Source organism: Crinia signifera, chromosome 12 (genome assembly GCF_055691185.1).
Source record: "Crinia signifera chromosome 12, ASM5569118v1, whole genome shotgun sequence".
In the NCBI taxonomy this organism is placed as follows: Eukaryota; Metazoa; Chordata; class Amphibia; order Anura; family Myobatrachidae; genus Crinia; species Crinia signifera.
In genome coordinates, this window is record NC_139228.1 from 87,044,987 (window position 1) to 87,065,322 (window position 20,336).

At 45.2% G+C, this 20,336-nt stretch overlaps 1 protein-coding gene across 1 annotated transcript in view; it reads right to left on the reverse strand.

Annotated features, from left to right (window-relative positions):
• Window positions 1–20,336, reverse strand: part of ADSS1 (adenylosuccinate synthase 1) — a 70,456-nt gene that overhangs the window by 9,512 nt on the left and 40,608 nt on the right. Inside the window, exons 3-8 of the mRNA XM_083167811.1 lie at window positions 18,267–18,329; window positions 16,794–16,844; window positions 13,190–13,256; window positions 5,333–5,440; window positions 1,812–1,893; window positions 1,430–1,556 (exon numbers count right to left, since the gene is read on the reverse strand). Of these exons, the coding sequence (XP_083023937.1) occupies window positions 1,430–1,556; window positions 1,812–1,893; window positions 5,333–5,440; window positions 13,190–13,256; window positions 16,794–16,844; window positions 18,267–18,329 (498 nt within the window). The remainder of the gene's footprint in view (window positions 1–1,429; window positions 1,557–1,811; window positions 1,894–5,332; window positions 5,441–13,189; window positions 13,257–16,793; window positions 16,845–18,266; window positions 18,330–20,336) is intronic.

Here is a 20,336-nt window from a genome sequence, read left to right on the forward strand (position 1 = left end):
GGAACGCCCATGAAACGCGGGGCGTATGCAGATGGTAATGAGCCCAAATAGCCCTTTACGCCCCTCTCCACCCCCTGTTCGGAGTGTTCACATTTCATGCGGAATTTGGCCGTACGCCCCGCTCGCACATGCGCAGAGACGCCTCTGCACATGCGCAGACACAAAACATCGGCGGCACGAACGCACGCGGATATTACCGCACCAACCAGAATAAGGGCCTTAATCTTTTTATGGAAATAGAGGCCTAATGATGGGCTGATCCTGTAGGCCAGGGGAAGCTATTATGAAAGTACCAATCAACTCAGCATTGCCATGCTGGTCCTTGTTGTTCCCCAACAGCCCGAAAAACACTCAATGTGTTGCGATTTTTATAATAGGGCTTTAGAGTTGCAACCAAATGCCATCATCATCATTGTAATACCGAGTCACTATCTGTTGCTTCTCGTCGTGGAAAGAATTAATTAAAAAGATAAAAAAAAAAAAAGATTTCTTTGTAATTATAATTTGTGAACATTTGGTGCTCATGAATGGTTCGTTATATCAGTTAATTCAATGTGGTTAATACTGTTTAGTCAGCTATTACTGCAGTGAAATCAACGCTTTCCAATAGCTAAAATTAATTAATGAACGAATAACATAATTGCAATCATGATACTTATTAACATGTCCAACCCACAAGCCAATTACTGTCGAACAGTCATTAAATAGATAAGTGGTATACACACACCGTGCGGGTTTAATCATTGTAATTTACAGTAATTCATTATCTTAATTTACAATGTTATTAGACTGTTCTCCTTTATATACGCCAGTGACCCAAAACTAGAACTATCAGGATAAATATGTTCCCCCGCGGTTTGAATTTCTTGTCTCTTTACTCCTTTGTGTGCTTAGAGATGTCATAACAGAAAGTGAAAGCATTTTTTGCAGGGACACTGATCTGTTTCAAACTATCTAGGTAACGGAGAGAGGGAGCTGTGAAGACAGAGACTGGAGGTAGGTGCGTCATTTAGCACCACCCCCTCCCCGAAGAGCCGCGAATCACAGCATTTGCATGAATGGGGACGGGGCTAATGACGTCAAGCAGGGCTTTGTGCGTTGTGGAGGGATAGCCATGCCAACTGATTTTGTGCCAACCGCTGTAACATCATCATTGTATTATTATTTGCACCAGCCAGATGCTAGGTGCAGGAGAGCCCATGAACCTTGCTTTTTGCATCCATGGGTGGGCTAGGGATAGGAGTAGGCTGTTTTTTGGATTCTCGCCCGGATCTGCTGGGATTTCTTACCCAACCCATTTACAGTACTGCACTTACATACATTAGTATAATAAGAGTAACTGGTATACAAACCTTTTAATAAATACACTCGTATACAAAAACTAAATGCTTAGTATATATTCAGTAAATGATGTAATTGATCTACTCACCAAAATCAATGTCAAGTAGGGCAGCATTAGCTCCTTCCACCAGTATCTTCTTCACTGAGCCATGGAGCGCTTCGTACATAAAATACACCCCGTCTCGCACCATGGGGCGGATCTTTTCTGCATACATCTGTAACATTAGGGTAGAATGGATGACTGGTGTGACATGAGCAGGGATCTCATTTACAAATACATTCACAACAAAGTAGTGATTCAAAGGATACTACAGAACCATAACATTAATACTCTGTATCATGTGTATACAGTACTACAGTGTGTACTATGTACTATGCTCAGGTGTTTTGCCTCCAGTTTTATATGATACACTAAGAGCATTACATTACTGGTTGCTAACAGTCATTTCCTCCTATCAAGTAAACTTTACCTTCAGTTTTTTCAGCTGCCCTTCAATGTCTATATCCAGATTTGGAAACATGGATTGGTGCTGATGGGCCAGAGTCTTGAACCTGCAATATATGGTATTAAATGGATGCTTTTACCTGATGATGGAGTAGTATCTACTTAATGTAAAATTACAGTATTACAGTGTTCAGATTTATTTGTCTTTGATCTTCTATTACTACAATTACTACTACTACTACTACTGCTATTACTACTACCACTGCTATTACTACTATTATTACTACTACTACTATTACTACTACAATTACTACTTCTACCACTGCTATTACTACTACTACTACAATTACTACTTCTACCACTACTATCACTACTACTACTACTGATATTACTACTATTATTACTACTACTACTACTATTACTACTACAATTACTTATTCTACCACTGCTCTTACTACTATTACTACTACTACTACTACAATTACTACTTCTACCACTGCTATTACTGCTATTACTACTACTACTACTGCTATTACTACTATTATTACAACTACTACTACTATTACTACTACAATTACTAATTCTACCACTGCTATTACTACTATTATTACTACTACTACAATTACTACTACTATTACTACTTCTACCACTGCTGCTATTACTACTACTACTTCTACCACTGCTATTACTACTATTATTACTACTACTACAATTACTACTACAATTACTACTTCTACCACTGCTATTACTACTATTATTACTACTACTACAATTACTACTTCTACCACTGCTATTACTACTATTATTACTACTACTACAATTACTACTACAATTACTACTTCTACCACTGCTATTACTGCTATTACTACTATTAATACTACAATCACTACTTCTAACACTGCTATTACTACTACTACTACTAATACTACTGATATTACTACTACTACTACTCATACTACTACTTCTACTACTGCTACTATGGAGCTACTGTATGAATAGTATCTACTTATAATAATAATAATACAACTAGTACTACTACAACTACTAATACTACTTTTACTACTACTACCACTATTACTACTATTCCTACTATACTACTATTACTACTATTGCTACTGTTATTTGTGCTACAACTACTACTACTATTAGCATTATTACTACTATACCACTAATACTATTATTATTATTATTATTATTATTATTATTACTAATACTACAACTGCTATTATTATCATCATCATTACTACTATTAATACTACTACTATTACTTCTACTATTATTACTACTACACATATTACTACAGGTCGAGTATCCCGTATCCGAATATCCGTTATCCGAATTATTCCGAAATACGGACATTCCAGAAGGTGAAAAAAAATTTTTTTTTTTGCTAAAAACTCACTGGGGACATTTGTAACAGCATCACTGGGGACATGATATGTAACTGGCACTATATATGTGCAAGACAATGATTGCTTGGCATTCAAATTCAGTGCTGAGATAGTACACACATTTTGTTTCACGTTTTGAAACCTTGTTAAAAGTTAACATTTGTGTGTATTTTATGTGGTAATAAAATATATTTGTGTGTATATTATGTGTTTATACAGCATAAATGCAAGATACTTCAAAATACATCATTGAAATATTAAAATATTCCGAAATACGGAATAATCCGTTATCCAAAATTCTCCTGGTCCCGAGCATTTTGGATAAGGGATACTCAACCTGTACTGCTAGTACTAATACTCTTACTTCTATTACTACTAGTCCTACTATACTCAGAGCCGAATTTCCCATTAGGCACGTGAGGCACCGGCCTAGGGGCGGCACATGTTTGGGGGCGGCACTTGGATGCCTGTGATAGTACTGTCAGCCCAAAATGTACCAATAACTGCAAAATATCCACTGTACTGTAACGTATTCCATCTTAAATAGAGTGTAAATGGATAGGACATGCAGATACTGCCCCTATAAACTGTCCTATTTTTATTTACATTTATAGGTACTTATTTCCTAGCACGGCGCCCATCGCAAAAGATTCTACGGGTTCTACGCTCGCCACAAACTATGTTAAAAAAAGTAATTGAACTCCTTGCCAACATGGATAGTTCATACCCCCACTATCCATGTTGGCATGGAGTTGATTTTAAATAGAGTGGCGACCAGAGCGAGCCACCGAGCCCGCAGCGTGGGCGAGCGAAGCAAGCCCCGCAAGGGGACTCAGACGCACGGCGCCATACTGGCGCCGTGAAACTACACAAGTACCAAAAGATTTTTACTTGTATGTACAATATCGCATCTTATGGATCTCATGGATCTTATGCATCCATAAGATGCATAAGATCCATGAGATCCATAAGATGCCATAACATAAAAATCGTAATAAAACCCCCAATAACCATTGTTAACGCCACCGGCACTATCAACACCAACCCGAAGCGTGGCGAGCGGCGGCGGTATGCGTCCTCCGACCTTTTCATACCCCCACTATTCACGTCGGTGTGGAGTTGATTTTATATAGTGTGGCGAGCCTGAAGCGTGGCGAGCGCAGCGAGCCCCCCGAGGGGACGCAAACTACTTCACATGTATTCCAGGCTTGGTGGCTCGCTGCGCTCGCCACACTATATAAAATCAACTCCACACCGACGTGGATAGTGGGGGTATGAAAAGGTCGGAGGACACGTACCGCCGCCCCTCGCAGGCTCGCTGCGCTCACCACGCTTCGGGTTGGCGTCAATAGTGGGTTGGCGTTAACAAGGGGGGGGGGGGGGGCATTTCACCCATGAGGGGGGGTTAGCAATTTAAATTGGGGTTTTGGTGTCTTTTTACATTGGAATAAATGTAAAATTGGGTCTCAGGGACCATTTCACATTGATTCCAATGTAAAAATCTCGTCGATCTCGTCGATTGCATCGCATGCATCTTATCCCGCACAAACACATAGGATGCATGCAATGCTTGAGATATCGGCCCGACACACACAATCTAGATCGTGGGCGCCATGCTAGGAAATAACTACCCATTTATATTATATCTAGAAGCTTTAGGGGGTCTGCTTATCAAAATTTTATTTACGGTATATCTCCCAAAAAAACATGGGGTACCAACAAATATTACGTTTTCCCATAATGTATGTATGTATGAGAAGCCTCATTGTGCAGCCGCCATAGGTATCTGTGGGGCCGCAGTTTTCACAAGCTTACCAAGCTCCGGAATGCAAAGCAATCCAGGACTTGACCACGGTAGCTAACGCCAACCTTCAGTTGATGTTAGCCATTGTAACCCATGGGCTACTTAAGGTACAAGGTTCTATCCCTGGCTGTTTTTTTTTGGTATGTTTTTTTATACACATCCAGGGGATCTATAATTTCTCAGTGCTCAATAAGTGGTGGAGGTGATCTCCTGCTGCAATATATATCTAAGTTCCAGACTACAGTAGTTTAGTATATTTATTATTTTAGCATAACCACAGGAATTAATATAGTACGAACATAATAACTGTCCCACAAGGAGAGAAATACACATGGGAACAAAGTATAAGACCTGGATGAAAACTCATCAAAATCCGCAAGCAGGTCACAGATGCGGAGCCCCGTTCGGGATGCCTTCGAAGAGTATGTTGGGCCGATTCCCTTCTTCGTAGTTCCTATGCTAAGAAAATAAGACGCGTCAATCATATTTGTTTATGGAATTCATATTTTAGATCTACGCATGTGATGTGTTCAGCTGGTGCAATTGTGACTGATATTCTACATCAGGCGATGGCTAACCTCCACGCTTCAGCTGTTGTTGAACTACACACCCCAGCATGCCCTGCATCAGTTTTAGCATGGCCAGATAGTTAAACTGTAGCAGGGCATGCTGGGATGTGTAGTTTAACAACAGCTGGAGTGTCTGTCAAGGTTAGCCATCACTGTTCTACATCAAGCATAGGTATCCGCGTGCAGTTCCCCTGCTGCTGTCTCCCTACTATTATACTCATTCAGACAAATGTAGTCTCCTCCCCAATCTAATATATATATATATATATATATATATATATATATATATATATATATATATATATATATATATATATATATATATATATATGTTGTTACATGTAGATCTATGCAAAGCAAACATTTGCTTGGGACAAGTTGACACTCATAATTGCCCCTGTCACTGAGGCAGCTGTTCATTTGATCTGTTGATCCTGCACATGGGTGATACACATTAATACATTGTGATTATCTTATTTCTGAAACAGGAAGAGGGCCAGGCTTTAACATACTGTAAGCTGGTTAGGTTACATGCTCAGGATAGCAGGATTGTAATAATGAGAAACATAATAACATGTGACCACTACAGGGTGTTTTTTTTTTTTGTAAAATAAATGCAAATAACGTCTAAAAATACATATTTATTTCTAACATTAACATGTGAGCGCGACTATTCAAACATTTGAAATAGATATACTGTAATTAACAATTACATCTAATCCAGGGTTGCCGACCCTCCCGGAATTTCCGGGAGTCTCCCGAAAATCGGGTCCCCCTCCCGGCCCCCCGGAAGGGTGGGCAACCCTCCCGGATTCAGGGGGGACCCCCGCTGTCCCCCGGATCGCGGCATTAAAATGCCGCAATCCTCGGGTCTCAAAGGAGGGGCGGAGCTAAAATGACACATTTGCGTCATTTTAGCCCCGCCCCCTCCACGGAGATCCGTAAATTGACTGGTTTATCATCATGGGGGCGGGGCTTAGTGATGTCACGCTTAAGCCCCGCCCCCTGAACGGCTGCTAAAACTCTCCTCTCCGGGCTTCTCCCGGAGAGGAGAATAACAAAGTCGGCAACCCTGATCTAATCTGTTATTACCATGTTTCCCCGATAATTAGACCTACCCCGATAATAAGCCCTACCCCAGATTTGGAACATTTGTCCAAAATAAGCCCTCCCCCGAAAATAAGACCTATGAAATTTCCCATAGATTTTTTTACAGTTGTTAAAGTGTAGCCCCGCTCAGCCCCGCTCACCTCGCCTGTACGGTAATACCGCGGCTCCCGTTCCCAGGGATGCATTGCGGTAGGCGCGGCGTGATGTCACGCACATCACGCGGCTGCTGAACAGTACAGCCTGTGCAGCACACAGCGCCGACGGATGTTTTGGGGCCATCAATACCGTACCGTACGGAGTTCCGGTAAACAAACAGGTTTGGGGCCATCAAGAATGTGGGGGCATGTGGAAGATGGATGACTGGGTTCAATTTTGAGATGGTGGACTGGGGCATGTTTTAAAGGAGCAGTGGGGCATTTTTTTAAAGGAGCACTGGGGCATTTTTTAAAGGAGCACTAGGGCATGTTTTATATAAGCCCTCCCCCGAAAATAAGACATATAGGGTGACATTCTATGGGATGAGATTTTTAGACTTTTGCGAATTTTTTCGCAAAAACGGCCGAAATCGCATTTTCATCTTCCGCGCCTCTTCTCAGAATGATTCCATTGGCCGGCTAGCGGCCAATCAGGAGCCGAGAAAGTCGGCTCCTGATTGGCCGCTAGGTGGCCAATAGAATCATCCGAAGGAAAGGCGCGGAAGATGAAAATCTCTTCGCCTCTTCAGTCCGAGAGCGGGTACCACAGCAGCGGGGAGCAGCGCGTCTGCCGGAGAGGATGCCGATGTCGTCGCCGGGGACCAGGTGAGTAGGATTTCCTTCCTCAGGTACCCCTGTGGACTTCATCGGATCCTGGACCCCGGACCAGCCCCGGAACCCCAGGACCGGCCCCGGAACCAGGACCAAGGCCCCGGAACCAGGACCAAGGCCCCGGAACCAGACTCTTCTGCCCTGGAGCCCCGGAACCCCAGGACCAGCCCCGGAACCCCAGGACCAGCCTTGGAACCAGGACCAAGGCCCCGGAACCAGACTCTTCTGCCCTGGAGCCCCGGAGCCCGGACCCAGGATCCAGGGACCGACCTACGGGCTTAAGGTAGGTAAGTATCAGTATGTGTGTGTTATGTGTGAATTAAACTTTTATTTTTCAGGGTGTCAGTGTGTTTTATTTCACTATTTTTTGTACTGTAGAACTACAAGTGCCAGCGGGCCCTTTAATGCCCCGCATGCTGGGACTTGTGGTTCTCCAAGTCCCAGCATGGGGGGGAGGCTTGCTGGGACTCATAGTTCGCCAGTAGAAAACAATAGTTTATCTTCTTTTTTTTACACAATCCATCAGCCCGATGCCCACCGCCCAGGGGCATCGGGGACAGCCCCGGACTTTCAGCATGGGCTGGTAAGTCCTGGAGGGGGGGACCCCTTCATTGGGGGGGTCCCCACTTCCCCAGGACCCCTGCCCATGCTGACCAGCCACGGGGATAATGCTTTGGCCGCGGGACCTTATATAATAAGTGTCCCCCGGCTGTGGCATTACCCCGCTGGCTGGTTGGGTCCGGTGCTGGTTCTTAAAATACGGGGGACCCCCTAGTCATTTTGTCCCCCGTATTTTGGGAACCAGCGCCGGACCTTGAGCCTGGTGCTGGTTTCATTAAATCAAGGGGACCCCTATTTGTCGGGGACCCTGATTTTATATCACCAGCACCGGCTCAATGAGCCCGGGGCTGGTTATGCTCGGGCGGGGGACCCCGCGCTCGTTTTTTTTTTTTAAATTTGCGCTTTCCTGCAAACGTGCGATTTTCAGACATAAAAATCGCACATTTTCAGGACTAAAGACATCGCACCACCTCGCACCTATTCACACTATTTGGCCCGTTTTTCGCATCTCATTAAATATGCAAAAAACGGGCCAATCTTGCGATTTGAAAAAGTGCGAAGTGGTGCGATAAAAAAAAACGCGATTTTATCTCATCCCATAGAATGTCACCCATGGTCTTTTTTGAGTGAAAAAAAAAAAATAAGACAGTGTATTATTATCGGGGAAACACGGGTAGCGCTAGAGTAAACATAAATGAACCAACCATACAAATCTACACTGTATTACAGTGACACAAAGAAGAGCTAAGGGATCTATGTACTAAGCCCTGGAGAAAGATACAGTGCAGAGAGATAAAATACCAGCCAATCAGCTCCTAACTTGCATGTTACTGGCTGTGTTTAAAAAAAAAACGGGTACTGCTATCATGCAGCGTAGGGAAGTCCAGTGTCGACAGCCAACCAAAAAAATGTGAACAACTCATGGTGAGTTTTCCGTGTTGAACATTTGCTTATGCCGACCTTTTGACCACGTTGACCTAATGTCGACCCTTTCCATGTGTTGACCTTCTGACTGTCGACCAATACCGGTTGACCTTTTGACTGTCGGCTTACACTGTCGACCTAATATCGCATAACCCTTAGTAGGATATCCTATTATAAAAACATCAGGAGTGAAAAGTTGCCGTTTCTCGCTATTTTGAAAAATTTTTAAAACACGTTTGGCCCCAAAACACATACGTTCAGTGAAATTGATGTGTTTTTCGCCTGAAGTAGCCCCGTTCCTGCTGAAAACTTGGCGCTTTTCAGGGATTTGGCTTCACCTGCCTGAAGCAGGTGAAACCAATTCTCCAATAAGCCTCAGCTCCTGCTAATTAAATGGCAAGCCTTTCACCCACGATCAAGGATTATGGGTAATAGGATATCTCCCCCAGGGATAAATTTACTAAAGACGGTATTCAATTCGGGATTCCGGCGGAAATAGCCACCAAGATGGAATAACCCCCTAAATCCTCTAATTATTAAAATTGGTTGCCCGTAGCATCCTAGAAAATGATAGACAGAATCTGATTGGTTGCTATGGGCAACATCACCTCTTTTCATTTTTTGAAGCATACCTAAGTGGTATATTTACTAAGGGGCAGTTTTTTTAGAAGTGGAGATGTTGCCCGTGCTCTTGACTATCTTTAGGCGTCTAACTTGACGTATTCGACCAAGACCAGGTGATTGTTGATCTAGATGCCTTCAATCTACTATACCAGAAGCAGGGTCGGACTGGCCCAGCGGGGAGACGTGGAAATCCCCGGTAGGCCCTACCGATTCACAGCCACGCCCTCTTTTGCATGTGGGCATGGCTACTCTCACTATCCGCCACCGCTTCAGCGGGGAGGGGAGAAGAGAGCTCAACACATGGCGCAGATTTCCTAGTCCTTCCCCTTCACTCTGTCTTTGATTTTGTCCCTGTCCGTGCCGTCAGCCAATCGGAGCTTGCAAGCCGGCTCCTGATTGGCTGCGGGACCGTGAGCCAATCAGAGATCGCGGGCCGGTAGCCAATCAAGAGCCAGCCCGTGAGATAAGATTGGCTGACAGGGAAAGACTCATAGAAACAGTGAGGGGGAAGGAGATATGCGCCCTGCGCTGAGAGCTCCCCTCCCCTCTGAAGTGGCGTGGTGGCACTGGCGGCAGGAGACACAGGACAGCAGGCCAAGGGGACACCGGACTGGGGTGTGGGCAGGAGGGGCATGTACTAGGAGCATATGTGTATCTGGCACTGTGGGGGAATATCTGGCACTGTGGGGGCATATGTGTCTCTGGCACTGTGGAGGAATATCTGGCACTGTGGGGGCATATCTGGCACTGTGGGGGCATACTGTATGTGTCTCTGGCACTTTGGGGGCATATGTGTCTCTGGCACTGTCGGGGCATATCTGGCACTGTGGGGGCATATCTGGCACTGTGGGGGCATATCTGGCACTGTGGGGGCATATCTGGCACTGTGGGGGCATATGTGTATTTGGCACTGTGGGGAATATCTGGTATTGTGGGGGCATATGTGTCTCTGGCACTGTGGGGGCATATGTGTATTTGGCACTGTTGGGAATATCTGGCACTGTGGGGAATATCTGGCACTGTGGGGGCATATCTGGCACTGTGGGGGCATATCTGGCACTGTGGGGTCATATGTGTATTTGGCACTGTGGGGGGAATATCTGGCACTGTGGGGGCATATGTGTCTCTGGCACTGTGGGGGCATATCTGGCACTGTTGGAGCATATCTGTATCACATTGTGCGGTAAGAGGCATCATTGTAGGGGGTGTAATGGGCATAGTTCGCTAAAATGTGCAATCTGCAGGTACACAATACAATCATTGTACAGGCCACGCCCCTCATGATAGGCCACACCCCTGATTTTTCGGCGCGCGCAAGCATTCCATCTTCCACAAAGTTGGGGGGTGTGTGTGAATTCCTACATCGGGTGACACCACTGCTCACATTGATGACCACACCCCTTCAGTGGGCCCCTGCAGCTTCATGTCCCTGGTGGGCCCTTAATGCCCCAGTCCGACACTGACCATAGGAACCGTTTAAAAGATCCACTTGTGGAAAACAAGAACTGCTTGTGGCTGTCTGAGGACTAAGTTTGAGAACCATTACATACCCTCCAACATGACCCATTCCATTAGGTCAGTGGTTCCCAAACTGTGCGCCTAGGCTCCCTGGGGTGCCTCGGGACACTTGCACGGGTGCCTCGGGTTGGTCGCCCAGGACCAATTCAAATAATTAATGATTAATTATTTCTGGACAAAACCAGTGCTGGTGGCTGCCAATCATAAATTGTGTACAATCAGAAACAAATCCTGTCCTTTACCACATAACTCAGGGCTGGGCAACACCGGCCCTCCAGATGTTAATGAACTACACATCCCAGGATGCTTTGCATTAGTTTTGCTATGTGGCCATGCTGAAACTGATGCAAGGCATGCTGGGATGTGTAGTTCATCAACATCTGGAGGACCGGTGTTGCCCAGCCCTGACATAACTGAACCTAAGAAGCACATATAAACACAATCTACTTAATTTGATATATATTTTTTGGGGCCTAGGGGTGCCTTGAAAAAATTCTGATACTCTAGGGTGCCGGGATTAGAAAAAGATTGGAAACCCCTGCAATAGGTACAAAATGCTCTGGCAGTTGCAGAGGCTGCACCACTATCCAATACACAAAAAGGGGAGCCACACCTACTGCCACTCCAAACATCACTGTCCTGGACTCACTGGCAGTTGATGTGACCCCCATCTTTGAATTTTGGACTGTGCTGGAGTCCCACCTCTGTAACTGCCACTGGCAGGGAAGTCCAGGAACAGAGCATTTTGTACCTAATGGAATGGGTCATGTTGGAGGGTATGCCATTATCATACAGCGATCATTAAGGAAAATGTTCTATAAAAAAAAACATTTTGTTGTTATTTAATGTTCTCTTCGCCAAGCAATCACTATGGCAACCCTCTAACTGCTTAAAAACCAAATGAATATATATATATATATATATATTCTGTATAGAATGACACAAATGTTTCACTAAAGATATGCAGACATAGAAAATGACAATAAGCCATGGCCATGCTTATTAATGCACCTCGTTTAGGATTAGCCGTGGGCCAGATGTACTAAGCCTTGAAAAGTGATAAGCCACCAGCCAATCAGCTCCTACCTGCCATGTCACAGGCTGTGTTTAAAAAACTGTCAGGCAGAAGCTGATTGGTTGGTGGTTTATCACTCTCCATTTTATCACTTTTCAAGGCTTAGTACAGGCATGTCCAAAGTCATGCCCGGGGGCCAATTGCGGCCCGTGCTGTCATTTCAAGTGGCCCGCTGCCTCCAGCAGGAAGCGGGCAGAGCATCAGATGTGGAGCACAGCACAGGACACTAAAGGTGGGGCCCCGGCGAGCGCGCCTTTACCGTACTGTCTGCTGCAGTGAGGAGGTGCCGACCGCCACAGTCTGATGTGTTTGGCGTCCTACCTGCAATCATATATCACCCTACTCCACATTCACAGTGACAGCAGTGTTTGGGGAGGGGGGCAGCAATGGGGAAGCTTGCTCCCGTAACATGCAGAGCGGAGGAGGGCAGCAGCAGGAGCCCAAGCATCTCCTGTCCTTGCAGTGCCTGCTTTGCCTCTCCTTCCTCTGGCTCACACAAGGCGCTGAGAAACATACAGAGAAGGGAGGGGGCAGAGTGGGGGACATACAGTGAAGGAGGGTCAGGCTGGGGGACATACAGTGAATGGAGGCAGTGATGGCCATTCAGAGCAGGGGCAGGCTGGGGGACATACAGTGAATGGTAGAAGAGTGGGGTACATAGTGAATGGGGGTCATACAGTGAATGGGAGTCATACAGTGAAGGAGGGTCAGGCTTGGGGACATACAATGAATGGAGGCACTGATGCACATTAAGAGAAGGGGGCAGACTGGGGAACATACAGTGAATGGGGGACATACAGTGAAGGAGGGGCAGGCTGGGGGACCATTCTGATGTGATTAATGATTCAAAGAATGTCAGGCTGAATGGTCGACCCCCACACATTTACACTTCACCAAATCTGGCCCTTGTCGCAAAAAGTTTGGACACCCCGGGCTTAGTACATCTAACAGGTAACTTGACTTAACTGAGTAACTCTCAAAGAAAATTACTAACAGCACTTAGTTGGTGAAATATAATTACTTTTTCCCATCTTGCGCTTGTCGCTGAACCTCTTGGAGACCGTCAACCGCCTGGTGGAAATCACAGACTGCACGGAGAAGGAACACAGAGGAGATACTAAGAATATTGCAGAATATTTAACATTAATTAGGTTTGTTATTATATTAGATATTTATTTAGCAAATACTCAGCAGTGTATGTACTACAGAAGGAAATATTTAGCTACATTTGATATCCCAGACTCAGCTATGGCAGCCTGTAGGTCTATTGCTGGATGCAAGTCCCAGTAGAATCTTTAGCTGGTTACACACTACATGATGGCCCTTATTCAGATCTGGTCCCAGTACACATTTGTTCTCAAAATGGGCAAAACCATGGCCCTTATTCTGGTTTACTTGCAAAGGCAAATTACTTCTCAAATGGACAAATCCATGTGCACTGCAGGTGGGGCAGATGTAACATGTGCAGAGAGATTTAGTGTTGTGGCGGGATGCTAACTAGAAGCACGAGCAGCTTTTTAAAAAAGCAGCGTAAAAGTCACACACCATTACATTGTCCGACTCCCGGAAAAAAAGTCGGACATTATGGTGTCCGAGTTGGAGCGACTTTTTAGGAACTGCAAAAATGGTCTCTTATTACATCCTGACCATAGTGTCTGTTTGGCTATATTGTATTTCTGGAGTGTAATTTCCCTGAACAGCACTACCAGCAATACCGGCACAACCTGCACTACCAGTACTATGTGGTGCAATATCAATAATCATTAATACTAAATGTAATATCGTCCATGTACATTGGACATAATAACACAGACAGAAGTAACTAAGGTTACCCTTGACACATTAAAATACATACAGTAGGAAAAATGTTTGAGACTAATGTTTTGGGGCAGCAGGGACTGTGTAATGGTTACATTACTGCCTCACAGCGCTGAGGTCATGGGTTCGATCTTCACCATGTCCCTAATGTAGGGTACACACCACGACGACCCGCTCACGATGCACATCGTGAGCGGGTCGTCAGTGTCTCGTCCGACCCGCTCACGGTGACGCGGGGGCACGACCCGCTCACGATGTGCACCGTGAGCGGGTCCGATCCGATGGCGACCCGCACCCGGGTGTATGGTCGTCATTCAGATCCTACCTGCAGCAGGTAGGATCTCAATAACGACCGACCGATCCGCGGGACCGCGCATCGGATCGGTATCGGTCCACACCAGGACAGAAAAGGGCCCAATCACCACACAATCTACATCCAATTGGTCGGAATTGGATCTAGAGTGAGGGGATCGGGCCCTAGTCGTCCTGGTGTGTACCCAGCATAACTGTACGGAGTTTGTATATTCTCCCCGTGCTTGTGTGGGTTTCCTACCACAATCCAACAAAATTATCCCTAGAATGTCTGTGTGTGCGTGTACATGTGGTAGGGAACATAGATTGTAAGCTCCACTGGGGCAGGGACTTATGCGAATGTTCAACTATTCTTTGTACAGCGCTGCGGAATATGTGTGCGCTATATAAGAAACTGGTAATAAATAAATAGGGTTGATTGTATGAAGGTCAACATAAATTAGGTCGACAACTAAAGGTTGGATCGACACATGAAATAGGTCCACATGGCTAAGGTCGGACAGTCGACATAAGCTTTAGGTCGACAATGGGAAGGTTGACAGTAAAAAATTGTCTTTTTTTGTTCTGAATCTCAACATAAGTCGACATGATCACCGTATCAGGGTACCACGTCCCCTCCCATGCCTCGCTGCGCTATTATATTCTCCATCAATGCGTAGTGGATGGTAGGGTATGAAATACCGCCTGTCGGCACATGTCGGCTCAAAAAAAGCATGAAAAACTCATGTCGACCTTTTGACTGTTGACTTTCCCATTGTCAACCTAATGCTTGATTCGGCCTTCGGACCGTTTCAACCAGAGCCCTGTCAACCTATTTCCTGTGTCGCCCTGTTGACCTTTCGTGGTCAATCTAATGTATGTCACCCCTACCCCCCTGCCCTGCCGCCCATGCAAACCCCCCCCAATCCCCCACCGCCTTACCTATCGCGCTGGTCCCGGCGGCTCCGTTCTTCTGCTGAGGACCACCACAAAATGGCCACCCCCATACAGCAGACAGTTTCAGAGAACTGTGTGCTATATGGGGGCGGCCATTTTGTGGTGGTCCTCAGCAGAAGAACGGAGCCGCCGGGACCAGCGAGATAGGTTAGTCTGCGGGGGATTGGGGGGGGGGGGTTTAACTATAGCACCGCAGCCCCCGGCGCCCCCACATGCACAGCGACCCTCCCCCCCCTGCGGTGGCGGGGGCTGCGGTGCTATAGTTACGCCACTGAGTTATACTGCACATAAGACACATCAGTTATACTGCACATAAGACACATCAGTTATACTGCACATAAGACACATCAGTTATACTGCACATAAGACACCTAAGTTATACTGCACATAAGACACATCAGTTATACTGCACATAAGACACATCAGTTATACTGCACATAAGACACATCAGTTATACTACACATAAGACACCTCAGTTATACTGCACATAAGACACATCAGTTATACTGCACATAAGACACATCAGTTATACTGCACATAAGACACATCAGTTATACTGCACATAAGACACATCAGTTATACTGCACATAAGACACATCAGTTATACTGCACATAAGACACATCAGTTATACTGCACATAAGACACATCAGTTATACTGCACATAAGACACATCAGTTATACTGCACATAAGACACATCAGGTATACTGCACATAAGACACATCAGTTATACTGCACATAAGACACATCAGGTATACTGCACATAAGACACATCAGTTATACTGCACATAAGACACATCAGTTATACTGCACATAAGACACATCAGTTATACTGCACATAAGACACATCAGTTATACTGCACATAAGACACATCAGTTATACTGCACATAAGACACATCAGTTATACTGCACATAAGACACATCAGTTATACTGCACATAAGACACATCAGTTATACTGCACATAAGACACATCAGTTATACTGCACATAAGACACATCAGTTATACTGCACATAAGACACATCAGTTATACTGCACATAAGACACATCAGTTATACTGCACATAAGACACATCAGTTATACTGCACATAAGACACATCAGTTATACTGCACATAAGACACATCAGTTATACTGCACATAAGACACATCAGTTACACTGCACATAAGACACATCAGTTATACTGCACATAAGACACATCAGTTATACTGCACATAAGACACATCAGTTACACTGCACATAAGACACATCAGTTATACTGCACATAAGACACATCAGTTATACTGCACATAAGACACATCAGTTATACTGCACATAAGACACATCAGTTATACTGCACATAAGACACATCAGTTATACTGCACATAAGACACATCAGGTATACTGCACATAAGACACATCAGTTATACTGCACATAAGACACATCAGTTATACTGCACATAAGACACATCAGTTATACTGCACATAAGACACATCAGTTATACTGCACATAAGACACATCAGTTATACTGCAGATAAGACACATCAGTTTATACTGTACATGTCTGTATTATGCACTTACCAATATGTGCTCGGTCAGAAATGATAAGTCGGTTCTCCCAGTCCTTTAAACCTGTGACACAGATAAAACTGATCATTATATCACCATCCTTTAACAGGCGGAATGAATGGTTGTTTTTTAATGCGTATCAATAAATAGGTTGCGATCAGCCTCCCGAGCGCCGGAATCCTGATATGAATGTGGATGCCAGCACCAGAATCCTGACTGCCGGAATGCCAAATTTAAGTATACCGGGGTGGGCTAGAGAAGGTGGGGTTAGGTTTAAGGGGGATGGATCGTTAGGTCGATCCAAGAAAGGTCAACACCGGACAGACAGAAGGTCGTCAGGGACCTTAGGTTGACCCGCTGAAGGTCGACAATGCCGAAGGTCAATACGTTGGTTTTTTTTCAGGCGTCTAGATCTGGACACTGTCTAAGTGTACGGCAGCCCCTTGCATGACTCACGATGCTTCTATTCTCCCTCCATGCCCCAGTAGATGGTAGCGCACGAACTACCGCCTGTTCTGGAACCACAGAAAAAAAAAACGGTACTTGTGAGTTATCTGGGCGCCCGATTTTTTGATTGTATGCCTTAAGTTAAGGCATACAATCAGATGCGATGCGATATCGCATCGCATCGCATCGCATGCGACCATCGGATGCGATGACCCGATTTTTCCATAGGAATCAATGTTAAAATGATTCCTATGGAAAAAGGGGTCCTTTTCATACCCCTACTATCCAAGTGGGCATGGAGTTGGATATAAACCTGTGGCGAGCGTAGCGAGCCACCGAGCCCGAAGCGTGGCGAGCGTAGCGAGCCCCGCGAGGGGACGGTATTCTGTGTCCCCTCGCGGGGCTCGCTACGCTCGCCACGCTTCGGGCTCGGTGGCTCGCTACGCTCGCCACAGGTTTATATCCAACTCCATGCCCACTTGGATAGTAGGGGTATGAAAAGAACCCCTTTTTCCCATTGAATTCCATGTTAAAATGGACTCAGTCCATTTTAACATTGATTCCTATGGAAAAATCGGGTCATCGCATCGCATCGCATCGCATCCGATGGTCGCATGCGATGCGATGCGATGTGCCCGATCCGACCCGATTTCGAAATCGGGCGCCCAGATAACTCACAAGTACCAAAAAAACTAGTGTCAACCTTCCGCCAGTTTACCTAAGGACAAATGTAATATGGTGGGGAAATGTAATAGGATGAGAGATTCCGAAAATTAGAGATTTGGTAAGAAATCTCCATTTTTTTAAAGCGCCAATCATTTACACTGCAAATCCAGTTTGATTTTGCTGTGTAATCTCCCAAAATCTCTCACTTTCTGATTCTCCCAACCTATTACATTTTGCCCAATATGTCTTAATACTGTTTACATAGAAAACAAAAAAAGAAAATGAGAGAACGATATAACAAAGAATGTTTTTGGAAGGTTTGACAACTCTCCACGATCGGTGAAATACGTCAGTTATGTTTTATCCGTTTACCTTTCTTTTCATTTTTCTCAGCCTCCTCAAACAGCCCTGGCAGATGAATGACTACTCCGTTACCTGTAGGAACATCAAGGTAACCATTAGACGATGGCGCCATAATCTCCGTCACACCATTCTTCAGGAAGTGCGGCGATGCAGCCGTATAACAACATTAAACTCCGCTTCACCAGCTATTAGCGGCCGCAGAACTCCCGAAATATACGTTCTTCGGCTGCAATTTAAAATAGGCAAGTCATACATTTATTCTGGATAAAACTTCACATTGATTCCCAAGGGTTATAGATTACAAAGTACACAAACCAGATTCTGTCCTGTCGGAGAAAAGACCAATATTAATACGCCACGGGGGAAATATAGCACGGCTGCATTTATCATTGGTAAACAAGGATATACGATCAGTTGGGGAATTTTAAAAGAGCATTTTTATATAGATTTCTTACCGGCGCTAGATAAAGTTTGTGCTTTTTGCCATAAAATCCCATTAAGTAAACAGCCAGTATGTTCAGATAAAAGGATAATAAAATAAAATAAAATACGATGCTCACCGCTGCTCCGTGGTACCGTGTGAGCATAAACCCCACAGTGCCAGCGATTTATTATTTTGCTTTTTAATGGCTCTTCTGAAGTATTCAGTGTTTTATTGAGTGCAGCCATTTTATAGATGAATTAACTGCAATACAGAGGCTTTCATTCTGCATTGCTTGATTGAGCATAAAGGGCTGCGTTTTACTGTAACAATGAGACGTTATGTTAGAACAGGGCCTGCGGACAGTGGCAAACGGCTGACTGAATGCACAATGGCAGCTTCTGTGCTAGTAGAAAGATGTCCGCTCGGTCCGCATATGTGAGCTGATACTGAGGTCAGCTACGTATGGTATCTTATCACAGGTATATACAGATAAAAGTCTGTGGGGTTTAGGTACGAAATCCCGGCAGTTACTATCCCGAGGTTCAGGATGCTGACGAATCCAGGTCATGCTTGCCTACTTTTGAAAACTAGTTTCAGGGAGATTACAGTTGGTAGTAGAATTTAGCACAGCGCCCCATTGAGGGGGCGTGTCAAGCTCCACCGAAAGGGTGTGTCTAGTTCCATATATGGAGAGATTGTGAAAAGAGATTGTGAACGTGGCACCTAGAAGCGTGGGTGTGTGCTGCTACATCTGAGAGAAATCTTTTAAACTTACTTATATCCAAATGTAGATGACCCCAAAGCAGTTAGTATTAGATACTATACTTGGTAAAGAAAAGTCTGATACTTGTCATGGATCTAATGTGTTTTACACGTGTGTTCCATATAAATGGCCACAAGATATGCATGTAGCCATCTCATTCCTTTTTCCCCAAAAATGTAACAGCTACATAATGTGGGCTAGGTGAAATGAGGGAGATTGCTAGACTAATCATGGAGAGAGGGAGATTGCTGCTATTTCAGGGAGTCTCCTGGAGAATGCAGGGGGGTAGGCAACTATGATCCTGGTAAGTATTTTAACCCTACCCATTACCTGCCTCTCCCACAATCTAAACCTAGCCTTCCCACTCTGCAGCCTAACCCTATCCCTTCTCTCTTGCAGCCTAACCCTAACCACCATAGCAGCCAAACCCCAACCTTGACCCTTGCATCTGACCCTAATACCAGCATTTGCCTGGGGGCGCTGGCCACTAGAGGGCGGCACTCGGGACTCAGAAGCAGGTGCCCCCATCCCCCCCCCCATAGAGCCAGGCAAGTGGCAGCAGCACCCCCCCCCCTCGCTGTAGAGTCGGTGAGCGGAGGGGCTGGTCTGGTATCCCCCAGCGGCAGCCGCACCCCCCCCCCCGGGCTCCGCGGCGGTGGCCGCATTACCCCATCGGCCTTGTTTTGACCACATCCCATCTAAGGGCGTAACAGTATATCTGGCTGTGTGTACAGTCTAATTTTTTTGTGGGACTGCCCGGCTGTCCCATCCAGGGGGTGCATTGTCCCACGGTGGGGGTAGATGGGAGTTTTCCAGTGAATGTGCACAGAGTCTATTCACTGGAGTAAGAGGGACTGGGGGCAGGCCAGCAGCTCACAGAGCACTGGGCATG